Source organism: Bombus impatiens, unplaced genomic scaffold (assembly GCF_000188095.3).
Source record: "Bombus impatiens unplaced genomic scaffold, BIMP_2.2 scf_0121, whole genome shotgun sequence".
NCBI classification, from domain to species: Eukaryota; Metazoa; Arthropoda; class Insecta; order Hymenoptera; family Apidae; genus Bombus; species Bombus impatiens.
In genome coordinates this window covers 141,611-161,650 of record NT_176540.1, presented here as the reverse complement: position 1 = coordinate 161,650, position 20,040 = coordinate 141,611, and the positions used below count along the sequence as shown (strand labels likewise).

General features: G+C 32.8%; 1 protein-coding gene and 1 long non-coding RNA gene across 5 annotated transcripts in view; one reads left to right on the top strand and one right to left on the bottom strand.

Moving 5' to 3' along the window:
• LOC100745163 (trafficking kinesin-binding protein milt) overlaps nt 1–20,040 on the bottom strand; it is a 102,987-nt gene that overhangs the window by 45,790 nt on the left and 37,157 nt on the right. For 2 of the 4 annotated variants that reach the window (XM_012381063.3, XM_012381065.3), the window contains one exon: nt 14,533–14,637. In XM_012381063.3, coding sequence (XP_012236486.1) covers nt 14,533–14,637 — 105 coding nt within the window. Of the gene's footprint in view, nt 1–8,087; nt 8,282–14,532; nt 14,638–20,040 lie in introns of those variants that run through there. The other 2 variants (XM_012381061.3, XM_012381062.3) reach the window with 1 other exon arrangement.
• Nucleotides 11,858–12,704, top strand: LOC112212168. Its single transcript, XR_004460998.1, has 2 exons — nt 11,858–12,158; nt 12,487–12,704. It is a non-coding gene; the product is annotated as an uncharacterized LOC112212168 (long non-coding RNA).

The following is a 20,040-nucleotide window of genomic DNA, read 5'->3' as shown; positions in this document are numbered from 1 at the left end:
ACTTGGAACTGAGACACCTTTGTACTACCTATTTCATTGTGTTATCAAAATAAATAAAGCATGTACGTATATACTCATCAAAAGATATTGATGTACAATTGAAAGTATATCACGGTGCTGTTTACAAAAATCATTTAGATCGCATCGATAAGAATATAAATACTCGGAACTTTCAATACATGCAATTGACTAACTGATATCAGCTATATAAGTGCCGATAAACTGATCACATTGTTATAGACCAATTGTGTATATCTTTACGATCAGAAATTACTGCAACATGAAATTAATGCTAATGTTAATAAGAAAATGTAACTATGAAACAACGACAGAATTCTATATAGAGGGTGTTTTAAACAAATTGCATAAAAATTTGATCACAACTTTTATGTGTCAAAGTAGGAGAAAAGCAGTTCACAGTTCATATAAATATTAAGGTAGTTCTTAAATAAATCAAAATTTAAGATTACTCTCAAATTTCGAGCAAAATTAATCTTCAGTTTAGATCAGATAAGACACTGAATAATATAATTCTGAGTTTAATTTATTTAGTGCTGTTAACTAATTTTCTGAAGTTTTTCACAAATTTTCTTTCACAATTATTAATTCCCTCTCCTCCTTTTAACAATTCGAGATTGATATTTTTCTTTCTTGTTGGATACTTTCTTTTCAACTTGACGATTTTGTCAGATCTGCTACCTCAATTAAATATCGATTTAATGTTCTGTCTTCGTATTGCAATTATTTATATCAACTTTTGACTTTTCAAGATAAATACAAATGATATAAAAAATTATTATTATTATTTCATATCATACTAGCCATCAATATCATATTATCTTTATATTTAGCATTTATTAATCAACTCCAATTTGACTAATATAGTTGACTAGGGAACTACCTTATCGATAGAAAACTAAAAGCAGAACGAATGTCAAAGCGTTTGCCATGAAATTCGCGAACATAGACGCGTTTCATACAAAATATCAAACGTGTTTAAATGTACCGAGATATAATTAGTCTGCGAATTTTTATAGATCTATGAGAAACTTAGAGGTTTGAAAAGGAACAACATCCACGTAAAACGCAAAAGTACATAAAATAATCCAAAGTAATCGTTACGATATATACTTGTAAATAGTGGGAACATTTCATAGTTTTAGTGTTAGAATTTTGTACAGGCCATTTTGAACATCTATTCTAATTCAACTTTTTTTATCGTTAATATAGAATATAAACATTTTTCTCTACTTTGGTGCACAAATATGAGACGAATCTTCAATTTTATTTCCATAATTGTATTGTGTTCATTATATGAATTAATTGTATTCATTTTATTTCCATTGTATTCACAAATAAAAATTTCCATAAATATCCTCGGTCGGATTATGATAATATATTTTCGATATACATATTTATGATACAAATTTACAGTATCAGACAAGATTAGACGGTATTAGACTAAAATGTGTTAATGTTAAACTAAATTACATGTCAGTAACGTGCGCATTAATAATATAAGTTTGAATAATTTTCCTCCTGCACCCAAATTCCTACCCATCATTTTTTAAACACGCTGTAGCCATAATAAATAAACGTTCTAACAGACGTCCGCATATTTTTTGGAATTTCTTCCAACCAAAAGAGGTTGAAATCGAAAATAAAACACTGTATGATTGATGATTATTGCTTGACAGCTAATAACGAATCAAAATTAATCAAAAAATATAATATCACAGTTTTTTTACGATGATCATAGATAGCAAGTATCCCGCAAATTTTACAATTAATTTTAATACGTCTCTTATACTTTTCTTCGATCCTAAGAACGAGCGAACATCGAGTGTTATAGCACAGAATTTCCGTGCACGCTGATTAAATTATATGCATTAATTAAATTGCTGGCAATAAATTGGTGTGAAAGAGCCGCGCCGTAGTTTCGAAAACAATAAACCATTATACGTATCACATTTTCTTTTCCTATTCCATTTAGCTGACGGATTATTTCTATGAGAAAGCGTTGAACTATTCGAAAGGGGACGTGTCTAAAGAATTACACGGTTTTTCTTTAACAAGGAAAGCTTAATTCATCGTCTAATTGATTGTTGCGCAATTCTCTGAGAAAATCGGCTACAAGACTTGAGAAATTCCTTTTCCCTGATAAGTCGCGAGTTCAGCCACGGACTACCTCGTTGCTTCACTCAGATTTACGCAGGCTGTCTCAACTGAATGAGATCACCTAGGTATCTGACTTATCTACGATTGTATGAAAAAACCTCTCAGGGCAAAATTAAATTATTTGCCGTTATGAATCTCGCTGATTATGTGAATTTAAACTATCAGTATACATATCTTAGTAATTATATAGAATAATTGCACTATATAGAACTAGAGAAAAAAATATATTTATAATTATAGATAAATATATATATAATTATAAATATTATATATATAAATATAAATATATAAATATATAAATATAAATATATATATAATTATACTTACTATAAAAAAAATATAGCAAGAACTTACTAAAGGAGAGGTGGAATGAGATGGGCATTTTTGTCTCGCACAAGACATAACAAAAATTAAAAGACCATTCAACTTCTAATCGATAACACTGACAAGTTATCGTCAATGATCGTCTAAATGTTTACGTGACTTATCTTTTGCTTCTTAAAGACGAGTATTTTGTGTCCCTCGTATATTATCTGTATTGAATGGGACAGTGTAATAAAAGAGGACAATAGTAATATGTTATCTGATTAATCCATTTTGCAATTTTTGTTAATGTAAGAATTTATGTAAAGTTAGACGAACGAAAGATATAACAATGAATGTACAATTTTAAATGAAATGTTGAAACCGGTCATTTGAACGAGCCTGGTAAGGTTAGTGCTAATATCTCTAGACACCAAAATCATAATATTATGATCAAACTTACGTGAAACGTACTATATCTACGTAACGATCAAAAATAATCACGAAATTGAAGAAGAAAAAAATCCTCGATAAAAAATATAGTATAATTCTGAAATTTTATCGGAATTAATGTAAATATATAATGTTAATTTATAGTGAAATTAAAAAATCAACAGCGAAACTTATAAAATTAAACAATATTAATTAACGTGAATAATAAATTCATAAACCTTTTTATTCTGAAAATATGCCAACGATATTGAAAATATACGGAAGAATTGGAAGAGTATTAAACGAACGATACCGGGCACCTCATGTTATAATATAGTTCATGGTATAATATAGTATTTAGTGCCAGTTCCCATGTGGCAGAAATTCGTCGCTAATAACAATACTTTGCGAAAGATTTCGACGAAGTAACAAAAATTGTATCTCTGATATACAAAGAATTCAATTAAATTTAGTAATATGTTATTGCTATCTTTGAAACAACAACCACTTGAAATTGCAAGCGATAGCGCATAGCAGGCAAACGCGAACAAAGGATTTGCGCTGTATTACGGCGCTCGTGTCATAGTCAGGCCATCGGGTAGACAAATAAATATGTATTTCAGAAAACTTGCCATAGCCTCGGGAGAGAGCTTGATAAACGATGCTTTGCTATGGAATTAAAGATCAACGTAACATTCATTTTATATATATGACAAAGATATTGGCGTCTTTGACGAATATGGTTAGCGTGGATCTGTGACATTTTATTCGAAGAATATCGTCGACATTGCGAGCGTTACATACAAAGAGTGTTTGGATATGTTTAGATAGTTCCTGCTAGGATAATAAATCAATTAGGACACTGAAAGTGAACAATGTACAATATTCACATAATTCATAAAAGAACGACTTAACGAAAATATAAATGGGGTATATATGGTATAAATACAAGAAATAAAAGGAAGAGTTCTCACGGTCTCGATCATTACACATACACTTACTATAAAAATTAGGAAATACAATAATTCCCTGAAAATTACTGTATATTTTTTTTATCTTCTGAGATATATTGAATGGGACTAAAAATACCCATACACCAACATACAATAAGTTTTAACGTTAAATATCTAAAACCAAGAGTGAAACTTGCTGGTGGTAATTTAACGAGGTGTCGGGTTGGTAGCCCTGGTCCGCTAATACACATGAGAGAAACAACAATAAATTCGTGAATTGAGATATCTTACAAACGCGTATATCGCCATTTGTAAACGAAAAAATGGCAACGCGACAATGACCCGAAACGTTGAATTAATGAAGGCATTTCTTCTGTAACAGAATGTTGATATAATTAAGTGGGTAAAAGGGAATCTCCTGACTTGCACGTTAGACGCCAACTGGGAAATTAAATTACACTTAATTAGAAATAAAAAGTAGTTAACACAAAAAACTACAAAATCATGATGTACCGACTGGGGTTTATGTTCGATTAACTGAATTAATGCCACACAGATGGCATGCAGTCAACAAACCCAAGGGTTGCCCAACGCCTTTCTACATTATTTTTTATTTAGGTTTTGTTAGAAGTGGTTATATAATTCAAACAAGGCGTGTTTCTTAACTTTTGTCGTTAAGTTTTATCTTGCTCTCTCGATATCAATATTAGCTGCAGACGTTACAAGAGTATCGACAAACAACGATATTATAATTTCATGTATGGACAGCAGTCCATGGAGAGAGCACTCCCTTTACCGTATTTTTAATTCCAATGATTATCAATGTATCTGAGAAGATAAAAAATATACAGTAATTCCCAAATAATGGTTACGTTTTTTTTAATTTCTGCCAAGAGAACGTACACGAGTAAAAAATGGTCCTTAGACGCAAAGTCACAGGCTGGCACTAAAAATCAAATTTTATATCGTTAATTCTACATGCATAACTGGTGCTACAAAATAAAAAAGATATCGTCGCCAGATGAATTTTCAATGTCCCTCTTTCAAATTATAATAAACGCACCTTCGAGTGGTCTTGAGAAGAACTCAAGATACCATTCATCAAGCACGTGATTGGTTCTCATGCGGCAAAACACGAAAACCGAAATGCAGATTACGACAGTCCCCTCATTAAAGAATTAACAAACCAGCCAAAAAGTACAAGGAAGACTCAAGAAAAATATTGGCAGAAGTTATCATTGCCGAATAATAATTAGCGGTTGAACAATCAAAAGACAGTATCCCAGCTTAGTGGATTTAGCACGCCCAAATGTCAATTTTTGCAAGAAATGAACGTTTATCCACGTCTATTCAACTATTTGAGAATTTTCCTTTGTTCACCCCCCACGAAAATTTTTTAGAAATTTTAGGTGAGATACAATTGTCTGAAATCAGTGAAAAAATTTATGTTGCATTCATGTCAGATTTTTAAATATTTAATATTTTAGATATAAATAAAGATTTTTAAAGCCCATACGCTCCGACTTCTAATTTTTATAATACTATGGTCTAATATTTGCAACGTAAAAAGTTATAAAGTGAATTTTCGAAACTAAAGTAATATTTATAGTTTTAACAATAATTATTTTAATCACAATTATTATTTTTGGTTTCGATAATAATTATTTTATTATAGCGGGAAGCATCACCGCATTTTCATACTTGTCGATAAGATTAAAAACAGTCGAGAATTAATCACAGAGTATTACTACACGCGCGAAAGTGGTGGTCCGATTGTTGGCTGTTGCAAGTCACATGATAAAAATTGCATAGCTCCTTGAATATGGTCAATATTATCGGTTTCATATACATATGCAACCCTCACATACGTAATGTATCTATCACCATTTTCACGGACCAAAATCAAGAAAGATAAATGTCGCTGTAGCAGGTGTTCTTTAAATATATCGTACGCCATATTGAATCGGCCATTGTGAATTTTGCAAAGCTAAGTTCAAATTCGTTGCTAACGGTCGACAAAATCTCTGGGAACGATCCTTTAAACTATCAGACTGACGTAAAAGTTCGTACGTCGAAACGTATGAGTTGACACGTTAATGGATTTCCACATCTTTGATTTCCCATGTCTCAGAAACTAATTGTCAGCTCAACTTGAAAGTTTATTGTGGTAGATGTTTCACCATAAGGGATCATTCGACACGAAATACAGTTCCAAAATTTGGGGGCAAGAAATAGGTGACTTTTTGGGTCAGTTTTTGCAATAAAAAAAAAAAGATTTTTCCGCGTTTTTCCTATATAGCTAATGTTTTAGATATGCTGAATCTAAATGAATGGAAACACCTTTTATTTAAATGTTATTAAACACGTGTTCATCAAATATAATTGACGTGAAAGCAAGAATTTTATTCTCACGATAGAACGTAATGACTTCTTATTACAATGTCCATTAAAGTGTTCCTTACAAAAAAAAGTACTTAAACGCGGAAAATAATCGGAGCGCAAGAATAGCCGTTGATTAATGCAGGTTTGGATACGTTATATTACTATTTAAGCTCTGAAATCACGAAAACGACCTCCATGTTCGCCAACCATTCACACAAATTATACGATCGTTAATTTTATTAAGAAATTATTCCATTGATTTAGAAAGAGTTAAGCAATAAAACACAATAAAATATCAATATAATACAGTAACTAAGAGCTGATTCTAAGAATATAATATAGTGTAAGAAATTAGGAATAAGAAGGCAATAACTTCCTTGTAATAGGCTGTAATAGGCCTAAAGTACAGATAAAATTATTATTGTTATATTCTTTGGACGATTAATTTGTTGGACGAATAGCAATAGCGTAGGTTTCTTTTTACGATAACAAGGAATCAAAAAATTGCATTTAACTTTTATCACATTTACTTGCGAAATGAAATGATTCCCGTTAATCTCATTAACGTTGGTTAGTCACTGTTCTCAAATTGTTTGTACAATAACAACCACAATATGCACATCTCTATTAATTGCATACCAATATACATATAATAATCGTGTACATATTTGACACTAAACAATGAATCCAGAATAAATTCATATATTTCTGTCAAATTTTATACAACAAACAATCTTCGATTGCTGTTAACAGCAAGGATCTTTGAAATTTATCACGTTATCAACGACATGTTTATAAAGATAAAACGATGTTATACAGTTATGTAATAACGATATGCAAAAGTTATATCACATTTGGATAATGTTAAATAACGAAAGATATAAAGCATTATTTTAACAGTACATAGCACGATAGAGTATCGTGAAGTTAGTGTATAACCTGAAAAGCAGTACATATTTAAAATCTAATCGATGCGAGTTTCAATTTAATTTAACCCAATCCCATTATAACTAACGATATTCGTAAACATAAATGTATCTCATGCGAATCTTTTTAATTTTTGTCGTGAAACTTGAAGAAAATATGTTATTCTTCAAACCTAACCTCACTTCATCCGAATACGCATGCTTTGATGAAAGGCATATCTACATTTTCAAGTATCTTTTAATAATTATAAAATTAACTTTTAGAATGAATATCTTTACTGTTTTACAAAACATTAATTAATTTGCTATAAATAAGGTGCAAATTAATCTATCTCAACAATTAAGCAAAGAAATTATTTTCTAAGAATCATTTTAACCTAACCTGATCGAAAGGGCAGTAGATTTCTAAACATTCCAATCTATTAGACATTGACTAACTTTAAACTAACCAATTTAAATAAAAGAAATATTCTACAGTTTTACTTATTTCTCACACAGAGTATTAAATTAGAAATTCTAAGTAAGAATTTTATGACAAAGCATGTTTATTACGGAAACGTAACGTTTATTGTTCCGGTGTTCGATATTAGCAATCACTTTCTTAAAAGCAGTAAATGAATATATGATATGTAAATACTGCAGTAAGCTGCACTGCATTCAGATTAGTGTCAGGCTTCGCATACGAAACAATACATGAAACACATAATAAAATATTAGATCAAATTTTAATCCCGATTATATTGCGAAAATTATAAATGAGCGAACTGTCGAATTTTCACTGTGGCATTAATTTACGAAAAATAGCTACGAATCATTCATCGTGTGAATGAAATTTTCGTCCAAGATTATATAAAACGTTATGCGTATGAACATCACAGAGAGTTAGGAAAAAATATGTGAAATAAAAGTTCACCATTTCAACACTTCACTTATAATTGCCACATCTTAAGATTTAGTTCACTGCACTAGACCACTTTTCTTTGATAAACACTAACTGAAAGGAGTACGTCAGTTTGCCAAAAGATTAGACGAGTTCTTGTGGATACAATATCGACGGAAAACAGACGCGCACAACGTCCTTCCAACGTGGAGGACGAGCGGCGACTAAAGTTCATCATATAGAATTTCCAGCAGCACTGCCGGGTCGAGCGCTCTGATTGGTCGAGCACTCTTCCGGGCGGCTCTTACGATTGGATATCCGACAAAAGAGCGCCTAATTGCATGTGACTTGTTATCACGGAGACGTAAAACGATATTTTAAATAAAGAACAAATGTATTTAGAAGTATCTCTCCAAAACATTTTTGTCGTAAATATCCTTTTAGCAAAATTAATGTATCACGCGAATCTTAGATTGCAAAACAAAATATTAATATACAGGGTATTTTAATAATAATAATAACTGGAACAGGCTATAACTCCGTCGTAAATGAAGATAGAGAAAAGTCGTAGAGAAAAAGTTTGCACTGTTTAACACGCTCTATCATACTACCGTGCTAGTTTTTCTCGCATATACACCGGTGCAGTTGCGAAGCGCGTTGCACACCTTTTTCAAACGAGTCTCTGTAATTTTGTATAAACCATTCGACGCATTTTTTAGTTTTCAGAAAGTATTGACGTACTTGGATCGATGAATGATACAAATTTGAAAGATATCTCAATTCTAATTTCACCAAATTTGATATATCAAAAATAAGTCCATTTTTCGACCCCAAGTACCTCAATACTTTTTTCCAGAGAATGAAAAAACACATCGAACGATGTATAAAAAAGATATGTTCCATTGAAAAAAAAATACAGATGACCTTGAAATCTTTGATACGCCTCACTTTCACAAACACGTGTAATTTTTCCTAATACAAATTTTTTCTATCTTCTACGTTTCAACGCTATAGCTTGCTCTAATTTTTAGAAACACCTAATAAGCTGTGTAATATATATGAGTAATATACTACTCTCGTATATCTAAATAGAGATATTTGAGTGATCGCGAAGAACGTATAAAACTTGTGAAAAGTTGATTTGATAAAAGTATTTAGATAACGATTTATGAATAAAATTGAGATACCAACTTATTGATAAAACTGCACGTGTATAATGTTAGAAACGTACGACCATAATTCCTCGTGTACATCTGTAGCAATAAATGATTCATTACGCTTTAAATCTCTCACAATCTTCTTATGATATAGGTAATTATTTACCTTCTAGTTACGTTTGAAAATGACATGGAAATATCTTTGCATATGAATTATTAAACATGTATCTACATCGACTGTTTTCATTCAAATGTGTATACGTATGTATTTCAAGGAAACGGCGGTCCTAGTGAATGAAAGGAATTAAAATAATCTTTAATTTTGAAATGTAGCGAAGCAAAGATTAAATATAGGAATGAAGCAAGCTACAAAATCCGCAAAGCTGAGAGATAAGCTGAGAGGGGCTTCGAACATCGCACATTTCCCGATAAACACTCGAAACAGCGAATTCATTGAGTAATTCGGCCGTACGTACGAAACCAAAACTAGCGAAAATAAGATGTTCGAGGAGAGAAATCAGTCGCTAATGACGACGTCCAAGGAGCATTATCGCGAATTAACGATAACGAGCGAAAGATAAAGGTAGAATTTTATCGATGAAATTGCTAGCTTATCGATGAAATAAAAAAAAAACGCTAACTAACAATAAGTTCTAAACATGATTTACGAAGGCGATAAATAATCTGCAATTTCCTGTGCGAAATTCGAGGGCGAAATATTTGAGGATCGAGAGTTGACGCACAGTTTCCTCATCGCAAGTTCTTCTCAGCGCTGCAAGAGAATTCTGAGAGAAACAGTGCGCACAATTTTACTTTCTCAGGTCTTTTTCGGTTAAAAACCCATTGTTATGTAGCTCTTGGAAAGTGCTGCTTTAAAAGGTGCCGTGTACCTCATTTTCTTAGAAAATTCTTCAATTTCTTAAAAATAAAAAATCGCCATCACCGTGTGACATCGGTAAGTGCCATATACAGAGTGGTCCAGCTGTAATTTCGTCATCTGTAACACCTTGCTTGTTTTTCACGATATTTAAAAATTATTTTACGTATAAGTTGAACGATTTCGAGGGGAATATAATTTGCGGCGATTAGACTTTTTGTAGATGAATGCGTGGAGGACATACGAAGGTCACCGATGCTTTCTTCAATGGGATCACGTGTGTTCTTAAAACGTTAGTCGATCCAGCTAGACATTATTTCCAAAAAAGTACTATTTATGTCGAAAAACTATCTTATTTGTTAATTACCATTACAGTATTATTTATTATTTATTTACTATTATTTAATATATATTATACTATTATATTATATTTATTTAGCATTGTATTATTTATTAGTTCAGTAGATATTTTTATTTCAATTTGTCATACTTAACTATTCTTAAAAAATTGATATTTTTTCGATATAACAATATATATACTATAAAATACTATAAATGTATTAAATACTACGCAAAATTATACCTAATATGTAACTATAATGGTATTTTTAAAAATCTCCCAAATGAATATCTCTCGAACGCCTACAGATTATACTATTATATTTATTTAGCATTGTATTATTTATTAGTTCAGTAGATATTTTTACTTCAATTTGTCATACTTAACGTATGACAGACAAAGATAGTCTCTCGTTGCCAAATTTTCACAAATTAAATTTTTAATTGTCTGCTATTTTTAAAAAATTGACATTTTTTCGATATAACAATATATATACTATAAAATACTATAGATGTATTAAATACTACGCAAAATTATACCTAATATGTAACTATAATGGTATTTTTAAAAATCTCCCAAATGAATATCTCTCGAACGCCTACAGATTATACTATTATATTTATTTAGCATTGTATTATTTATTAGTTCAGTAGATATTTTTACTTTAATTTGTCATACTTAACGTATGACAGACAAAGATAGTCTCTCGTTGCCAAATTTTCACAAATTAAATGTTTAATTGTCTGCTATTTTTAAAAAATTGATATTTTTTCGATATAACAATATATATACTATAAAATACTATAGATGTATTAAATACTACGAAAAATGATACCTAATATGTAACTGTAATGGTATTTTTAAAAATCTCCCAAATGAATATCTCTCGAACGCCTACAGATTATACTATTATATTTATTTAGCATTGTATTATTTATTAGTTCAGTAGATATTTTTACTTTAATTTGTCATACTTAACGTATGACAGACAAAGATAGTCTCTCGTTGCCAAATTTTCACAAATTAAATGTTTAATTGTCTGCTATTTTTAAAAAATTGATATTTTTTCGATATAACAATATATATACTATAAAATACTATAGATGTATTAAATACTACGAAAAATGATACCTAATATGTAACTGTAATGGTATTTTTAAAAATCTCCCAAATGAATATCTCTCGAACGCCTACAGATGATCTCACTCAATCACTTTGTTATCGTACGCATTGTAGTTCATCGGTCGAGCGAACGTATAACGTCGTAGCATGATCGTTTTACCTTGTCGATGTTCGAAAACTTTCGACGCTGTTTAAATTTGACGTGTTTCTTCCTTTTTTCCTTTTCGTATTTCTTATTATTTTACCATACTTATTTGTGCTTCTCGTTGCTGCTCACATACGAACTGAAGTAAGTACAAGCTGAATATCGTGTTTTCAACTTCGTGCAGTTCCAAATATGGCCACCCCAGTAGTGGCGCAATTACGCAATATTCCGTATTTGCATCGCTTTCTTTCTAGGTTATTTTATTTAGAGGAACATCTAGAGGATGCTCTGCTGCAGCATTAGGAAAAATCAACACGAAAGAAAGTCATGAGAAGAAGGTGGCTCGAGCCATAAAAATCATTGGAGAAAAGAAAATGGGGTATCTGAAAGCAGCAAACTACTTTCAAGTGGACAAGAAGCTGCTGTGCTGCAGTCCAGTTTGATACTTGCATTTACGACTACTGTAAGCGTCTATTTCTTAATGTGGTTCTTTTAAAATGTGATTTTATTACCAAAAAAAGAATAAAGTAGGACGAGAATAGAACTATTCTTTGTTTGTTTTCCATGAAAATGTGGTACCTCGTGTCGGTATTACATCTTTGGGTACGTGTTCCATATTAGATATAATTTCTGTCCTTTTTAAGGTTAGTTCGGGAGAGAAATTTGTTCGTAGCGTTATGAGTATAAAGTAGCCTTAAATTGAGTGTAAATATACGAATAACCGTAGAAAGCTTTCTTTGTTGTGATTTATTTTCCAAGAATAACATTCGAAATACGATATGATATTGCAGGTTTGGCTAATTTACTTTTTTATCGGGGACGACAAGATGGATCGATTGCTGCAGGGCTTCTTAAACTATGAGTCGTAATCCTATATAGGATCGTGTAACAGAGTTACGAGGTCGTGAAACTTTTATAACTGTCACACATCGGTGAACTAAAAAGTGTCAATCATCTGTCACCGAATGATCAAGCGATTAATCGACATAGATATACAACAGCATTCTTTTAAAAAACAGTTTGAATGAATTTTTGCTTGGAATGAATACAGAAGTTCCAATAATTTATAAAATGTCCTTAAACACACACTTATCGCTATTTTATGCTATGTATCTACTGCAAAAGGACAACATCATCGTGAACGATTGCAAAATGAAAATATCGATTAATTCTGAAAAACATTGAACGTACTTTGTTATATCAGATATTCAGCCAGAATTTAATTCTTTATGCAAAAATAAACAAGCACATCTGTCTCGCCGATATGCAAATTTAATTTTGCTCTAATATTAATAAATAATTATAATATATAATATATAATTATAGTCTAATTATAAATGTAACAAAGAATCGTTTAGAATTAAACTTCTCTAATTATTTAATTAATAAATGACTCGTATTAAAAAAACCGTTGTCTTTTACTTCGTTTAGAAGTTATCGTCAATGAGAATCAGTCAGTTATATATCGTCCATTCTGTATATTTAAGTTATGTACCTTTTCATGTATATAGGTTGTCTTACCTCACCCTGTTACACTTAATTACTCGTTTATTTGCGACGATACAAGAGAACGTTTCGGACGAAAGTTACATGGTACTGTGCTTTTGTCTATCTGACCTTACGATGACCTTGAGTCGCATAGCAAAGGTGGCATAAAAATTTTTAAATAGGTGCCTTTATTTTTCATTAGGTACTCTCGTACTTGATATTTAAACGTGTTGCAAAAGGCGAAAACTTGTGTCCTTTGCAGCATCTGCTATCGAGATATAAACCTTTAACTTCGACATACAAGAAATTCGATGCTAGGAAATTAGCTGAAAGTGACTGCTCGAAATGAATTGACTATTTTGGACACGTTACAAAACTGCAATCTTATGTTTCTTTATGCCTGATCGTAGTGTACATCAGATAACGTTAATGCGCGTGGCGCATTGAATTTTAGCACGTTCACGCCGGCGTGTGCCACCGGTGGCTCACGCTTGAATCTCCCACCAGGCGGCGCGCACCACCAGTGGCTCACACTTGAATGTTTCATCAGACGGTGCACACCAGCAAAAATGTAATTCGTAACTAGAAAAAATTGCCATTTGGTTGAAAATTTAACGTATATTAATTGAAAAAAGTAGGATTTATTTAACAATATAACAATTCAGTACTATAAACGTGTTAGAGTCCGCATCCCGATAGTGTTGTATAGCGCGAAACACACGAGTTTGTAGTGTTTTGAAAACGTCTGAACGTCGGCTAAGAGCACACGTAATAAAAGACAGAGTTTAAAGATTTAACGTCGTCTTTACAGGACGCTTCAAGATCGTCGCAAGGTTAAATAAATAAAAGCACTCGATACCAAACAAGTTTTGCCTGAGACATTTTTCTGTATCATCGCAAATAAGGATGTAATTAAGGATGACAGAGTTAGGTGGGACACCCTGTATAACTGGGGTGGCGTGAAATATTTCCTGGCAAAATGGAGTTGCGAATGGGAGGTTTAAAAAGTGCTGAATTAATGTATTGAGAAATTCATGATTCCATGAAGAAAAAGAAAGAAGAAAAAGGAAGGAACATCGGTGACCTTCATATGTCCTCTACGCGTTCACATAGGATAAAACTAATCATACCAAATTACGTTCCCCTCGAAAGCATTCAACTTGTACCTGAAACATTTTTTTTCTTAATATTATCAAAATCGAGCGATATATTCCAGGTGATAAAGTCAGGTGGACCACCCTGTATAAGAAACGATGTAACACTTACCAATATAAAACGATTTGCCTAACGTTTAGCGTAGAGAAGCAGGAAAGACAGTGATAAAAGAATTGATATAAACAATTACTTACTGAAATAATTGAGAGTCTCCCGGATTTGCTCCGGTGACAATTTTAAGTCAACGTCTATTGATTTTAGGGCCGGTGAAGGGATGAACCAATCCGCGTTCTCGTATCCTATAAACAATAAATAACATCAGTCATACGAATATTAAAATATATTTAAATATATTTGGCGACAAGAAAAAGAAAATAGCAATTACAATTAGACAATTTTATACAAATTCACATGTTTGAGAACATAATCGAGAAAGTAGAACCTAGGTAGAAAATTGATTTAGTTACCAAGTATTTATTATAGAAAAAAATGTACTTCGAATATTTTAATGCAAATTGCCTTATCTTTATCGATTCACGCAAATATCTGCCAAGCTACACATTATTCGAAAAAGTGTCTCGAATAAAGCTTACTTTGTTTCCAGTAGGCTATTTTGTGATAGCCACAATTCTTATGTGGGTGGACGCACCTTCGACGTTTCATGGTAATCTTCGCTTTTTTTAAATACAACTGTACATTTTTTTATAACCATTCGGTGTATTTTTTAGTTCTCTACAAAAAAGTATCGAGGTACTTGGGTGGAGAAACGACCGGTTCAAAAGATATTGTAACTTTAATCTTGTGAAGCTCGTCGTACACCCACAACTTGACAAACTTAACGTTGAGATATCTTTTAAACCAAGCATTTTCAGATACAAGTACCTTAATACTTTCTTCTAGAGAATTAAAAACTGCATAGGATGGCGTATAAAAAAATGTACAGTTCCATTCACAGAAACAAAGATCACTTGCAGATCTAGAGAGCGTCTAGGCAAATCTGGTGGCCATCACAAGACGTGCCATTTGAAACGCGACGTGTTTTATCCACTAATGGGTCACTTTTTCGGATAATACACAGTTTGAGAGATGTTCGGCTCGATGAAAATGAGACATCCTGTACATCTTTTCACATTATACACATTCCGGGTAATTTTACACTTTCAAGTTTTTTATAAATGCATAAAAATCTGGAGTCTGATTGTAGTAAACGAGAGAGGTAAAAAACACACGCATACTCATACACGTGTGTATAATAAAAATATTTTGTTATTATTTAGATTCTTTGGTTGCATCAAAACATTTGGATCATTAGCAGCCAACGTTATTTACGTAACAGCCATTACGTAAGGTTACAAGTCGGAATATTACAGATTGTGTTAAATTAAACGAGAAAATATTTTTTCGCGTTGTCGTAACAAATTTTCGTATTACTTCGCGAATAAAAATGATTTATTCTAAATATCACAATAATACTACTCGTAACAATGAAACACATTCGAGTGAAATGACAATGGTAATTATTTCTTTGTACTGATGATGTTTCTTTTCACTTTTGTAAACATGTATAATTTATTAAATTTATTGTAAATATATACGTGTTTATTTTGTGTATTAGGTTGTCCCAAAAGTTTCTCTCGTATTATAGAGAAATAACAGATGCAATACATTTTCTGCTTTATATTATTATATTATAATATAATTACATCATATTATATGTAATATTATTTTTATTTATATTATTTGGTTTTCTATTATTATTTATCGAATATTCTATTGGAACAATTTGGATCACACATAATTCAATGAAACAATACGAAACGAAAAATGTAGTGCATCCATTATTTCCTGATAAAACGAACGAAACATTCGGGACAAGCCAATATAATAAAATTGCAAGTTTACCCTCAATTTACAGAATTTACGCGTAAACGAAGTAATTAACGCCGTGTAAAAATAGGCTGACTAAATTAGATTGATATACAAGTCTGAAAGACGATTTGCAAGTGTTATAATGTAATAGATTTGATGCTTGCGAGTGTACGTTTTTACAAACACACTAATAACAGTGAGAACTAGAAAATTCCTGGCAGAATGCATTTTATATATTTTTCTATGCACCGACGTCGTCGATCTTGTTATCGAAATAATATAGTTTACATGGCCTTTGTAACAGAATTGCCTATTTTATCTTTGACGAAGACTTTGTAATAATTAAGTTCAGCTTATGCGCCATCATAAAGTTTCAAAAGTAAATTACACTACTAACACGTATAGTTGTTGATAATGTGCGTATGATAATGACATCTACAACGTGTACTTGTTTCAGCGAGCAGAGTGTCCTATAATTTTGCTGTATATGGTAGACTCTATCAGCGCGCTCTGTACGTAGAAATACGATGAAAAGATCTCGTGATAAAATGTTCGTAAAAATGTTTCATTAAGAAAATATAAAATATAATAAAATAAGGGACAAAATAATACTAATATTGTATCAATATTAATACTATATTAATAATACTAATATTCTTAATAGTATACACGTGTATGACAATGAGTTAATTAGGAAAATCGACACTGCAATAGCAGAAATTAAAAAATGATTCCAACGAAATTTAATCCACGACAGACTCGATAGACCCGTGTACTAAAATGTACCTACGTCGGTACAAGGTATTTTGCGATGTATTTAACATTTTACTATGTCGGTAACATGTTTCCTATCGATAAGGTCACGCGACGCTTTGAAATGGAAACGTGAGAACGTACATACAGGGTTAGATCGAACAATATGTGAAATTTGTGATTCGACGTGATTCCTCGTGGAAAAATACGACAAAAATGTGCCACAGAATTTTTCACTCTCGGGTTAGTTTACGAGAATATCGAGTTCGAGAATTTGTCAAGTATACTCGATCATGCGCAGGTCTCAATAATCGACAGAAGGTCATTCTACGTGTGAAAACAAGTGGAAAACGTGAAATGAAATTTGTTCACAGGACGCTTCGTTACAGAGAAAAATAAATTTGTAGATACACCAGTTTCCTTGAAAGTAGAACGAAACCACAAACAGGAAAATTTTATTCCACATTTTCGATTTATTTTCGCACGTGCAACGACCTGCGGTCGATTATTTGGTTCTAGCTTATCCGAAATTAGCCATGTTCCGGTCTACTTCATAAATTTTCAAACTCGATTTCCTGCGAAACTAAACAGAGAAGAAAAATTTCTACGCTACATTTTCCCCCCTGTTTTTCCACAAGGAATCACGCCGTGCCAACTTTTACGTTATTCTATCGATTTTATACGTGACTTGTGAATAATACATGAAGTACGTATGGGCTTTTTGTTGGATTTGTTTTGCTTTTGTTTTCATCGAGTTTATTTACGTAAATTCAGACGATCAATATATTATTGCCAATATTATTCTCAATACTGGAGGTTCCACACATTGCACTGACAATATACAGAGTGTGACAGAAAATGTGGGGCTCTCTTTGATATTTAAAATCAATGGAGGAAGTTCCTGTAAACATGGGCTCCATCTGTCTTCGTTTATGGGATACAACGACGTTTGTAAACCTATATGATAATTAACCTATGGAAAATGATGAAATACTGAGGCTGAGAATAGAGCAAGTTCTTCGACAAAATCGGTGAACACCAGCAACCGTACAGAGTGCAGCCGGATGCATGACAAGACATATACAGTTTTACCTTGAAATGCAAAGTGGTCATTTCAAGCATCTTCTGTGAATCTAATTAGATGACACAACATCGGAATAGAAAATTCGTTACATCTCATAAACGAAGACCGGCAGAACACGAGTTTATACGAACTACGTTGCTTGCTTTTGGACGCACGATCAGCTCCCGAAGTGGATGCCACATGTTCTGTCGCACTCTGTAAATTGATCGTCTAGAGAGTGTATAGGGTTTCTTACGCACGACGATCTGGAAAAACTGAAATGCTGACGATAATATCGATCGTCTGGACGCTCGAATGCCACGCCAGTTTTATTCGGTTGGCAACTAAGTGATTGCGGATTTTGTCAATACTACCTAATGATAAAATCCGCAATCACTTAGTTGCCAGCTCAATACAAGGTTTGGCCGTGGCGCCACGATGAATTTTTTATTTTGCGATACATATAATGTTGAAATATTACCTACAAGAGATACGTTACGGTGTATAATCATCACTGATTTTATTTCACTGGGGTCACCGGTGACCCCCATCGGGCTGTAGTGCAATCTCGCTCGATTCACTTATTTTTTGCGATTATCAATTGTCTCATATTGTTTCTTCGCGTTGCTAAATAATTGTTCTATGTTGCTTCGTCCCGAGACCTACCACAAACCATAATCCATCCCTCGGTCATACTTATTCGGACCTGCAATAATCCCAAACGACCGTCACAAGATTTAGCATCTGTTACTTTACTTTCAAGGCTCTTAATTGCCATCAAAGGTCTTTCAAGTGGAAACGTTGCTTAGAGTTATTGTTCATTAAGGTAAAACACGGAAAAAGCGGGGTTTTCCATGTTCGACAGCCATTGATGGGGGGCGCACATGATAGATCTATATTTCATGTATAAATAGAACTATTTTTATATGTTTTATACTGCATTAATTTCGTCACACCATTGTAGTAACGATGGCAATAGTACAACATTTATAACTATTGACATTTGTTCAAATTATGTATTTCCGCTAATCTTGGTGTGTGGGCCACCGGTGATCCACGTGGCATTCAACGTGTTAACCGTTTGAGTTCCAGGAAAAAAGTTTGTTATTTTATGAGATACATCTACGTTATTATACAGGGTGATTGGTAACTGGTGATACAAGCGGAAAGGGGGTGATTCTACGCGAAAAAAGAAGTCGAAAATATAGAATAAAAAATTTTTTTTTTAAATCTACAGTGAGATCCGTTATAACGAGAAGATAACAATGAAATACGAAACACCGTCAGTCGTCCATAGCGTTCAAACGTACTGGGACTTTTCCACACAAAATCTGAACAGCACTGCTTGGAACTCAAACGGTTAATCGATTCACAACCGATAACGTACCGCTACGTCAAAATCAAATTAGGTGGTTGTCACCGACGACGTAGCAGTACGTCAAGCTTCGAGTGAGATATTTTGACCGGTCACATGCTGCTAGTACTAAATCATCACTCTGACACATTTTCATCGCGGCTTTAATTGCATGACCTGTTTCTTATAACGACAACAGCGAACCTGACGATGGAGCTGTGTAAGAGGAACATACACATGCAACCTGACCGTACGTAATCTGTCATATTCAATGGGTCACATTCAGTGAAAATAGAACAGGAAGTGGAATTGTTGAAGCAAGTGAAGAGAATCTTGTGACGGACATTGTGGCGTCAAAAATGAAAATTGAAAAGTGGATATCAGTGGAGATCGTATGGCGTAGAATCGAAGGACACGAGGGAGTGTTAAATAGAATAAATATTTCAAGAAATAGAAATGGAAAGATTGGAAGAAATTAATATACTATCACTAAATGATGAACGAGGGCTCGTGACAAAATAATTAGACACTCGAGGCGGATGCAGAAATAGCACACGTCTTGTGAAACACACCGAGCGACTTGACACGTTACGTTCATCCACTGTATGCAGTTTGAGTCAGTTCGACACTGCGACGGTTGCGAATGGGATAAAACACAGTGGA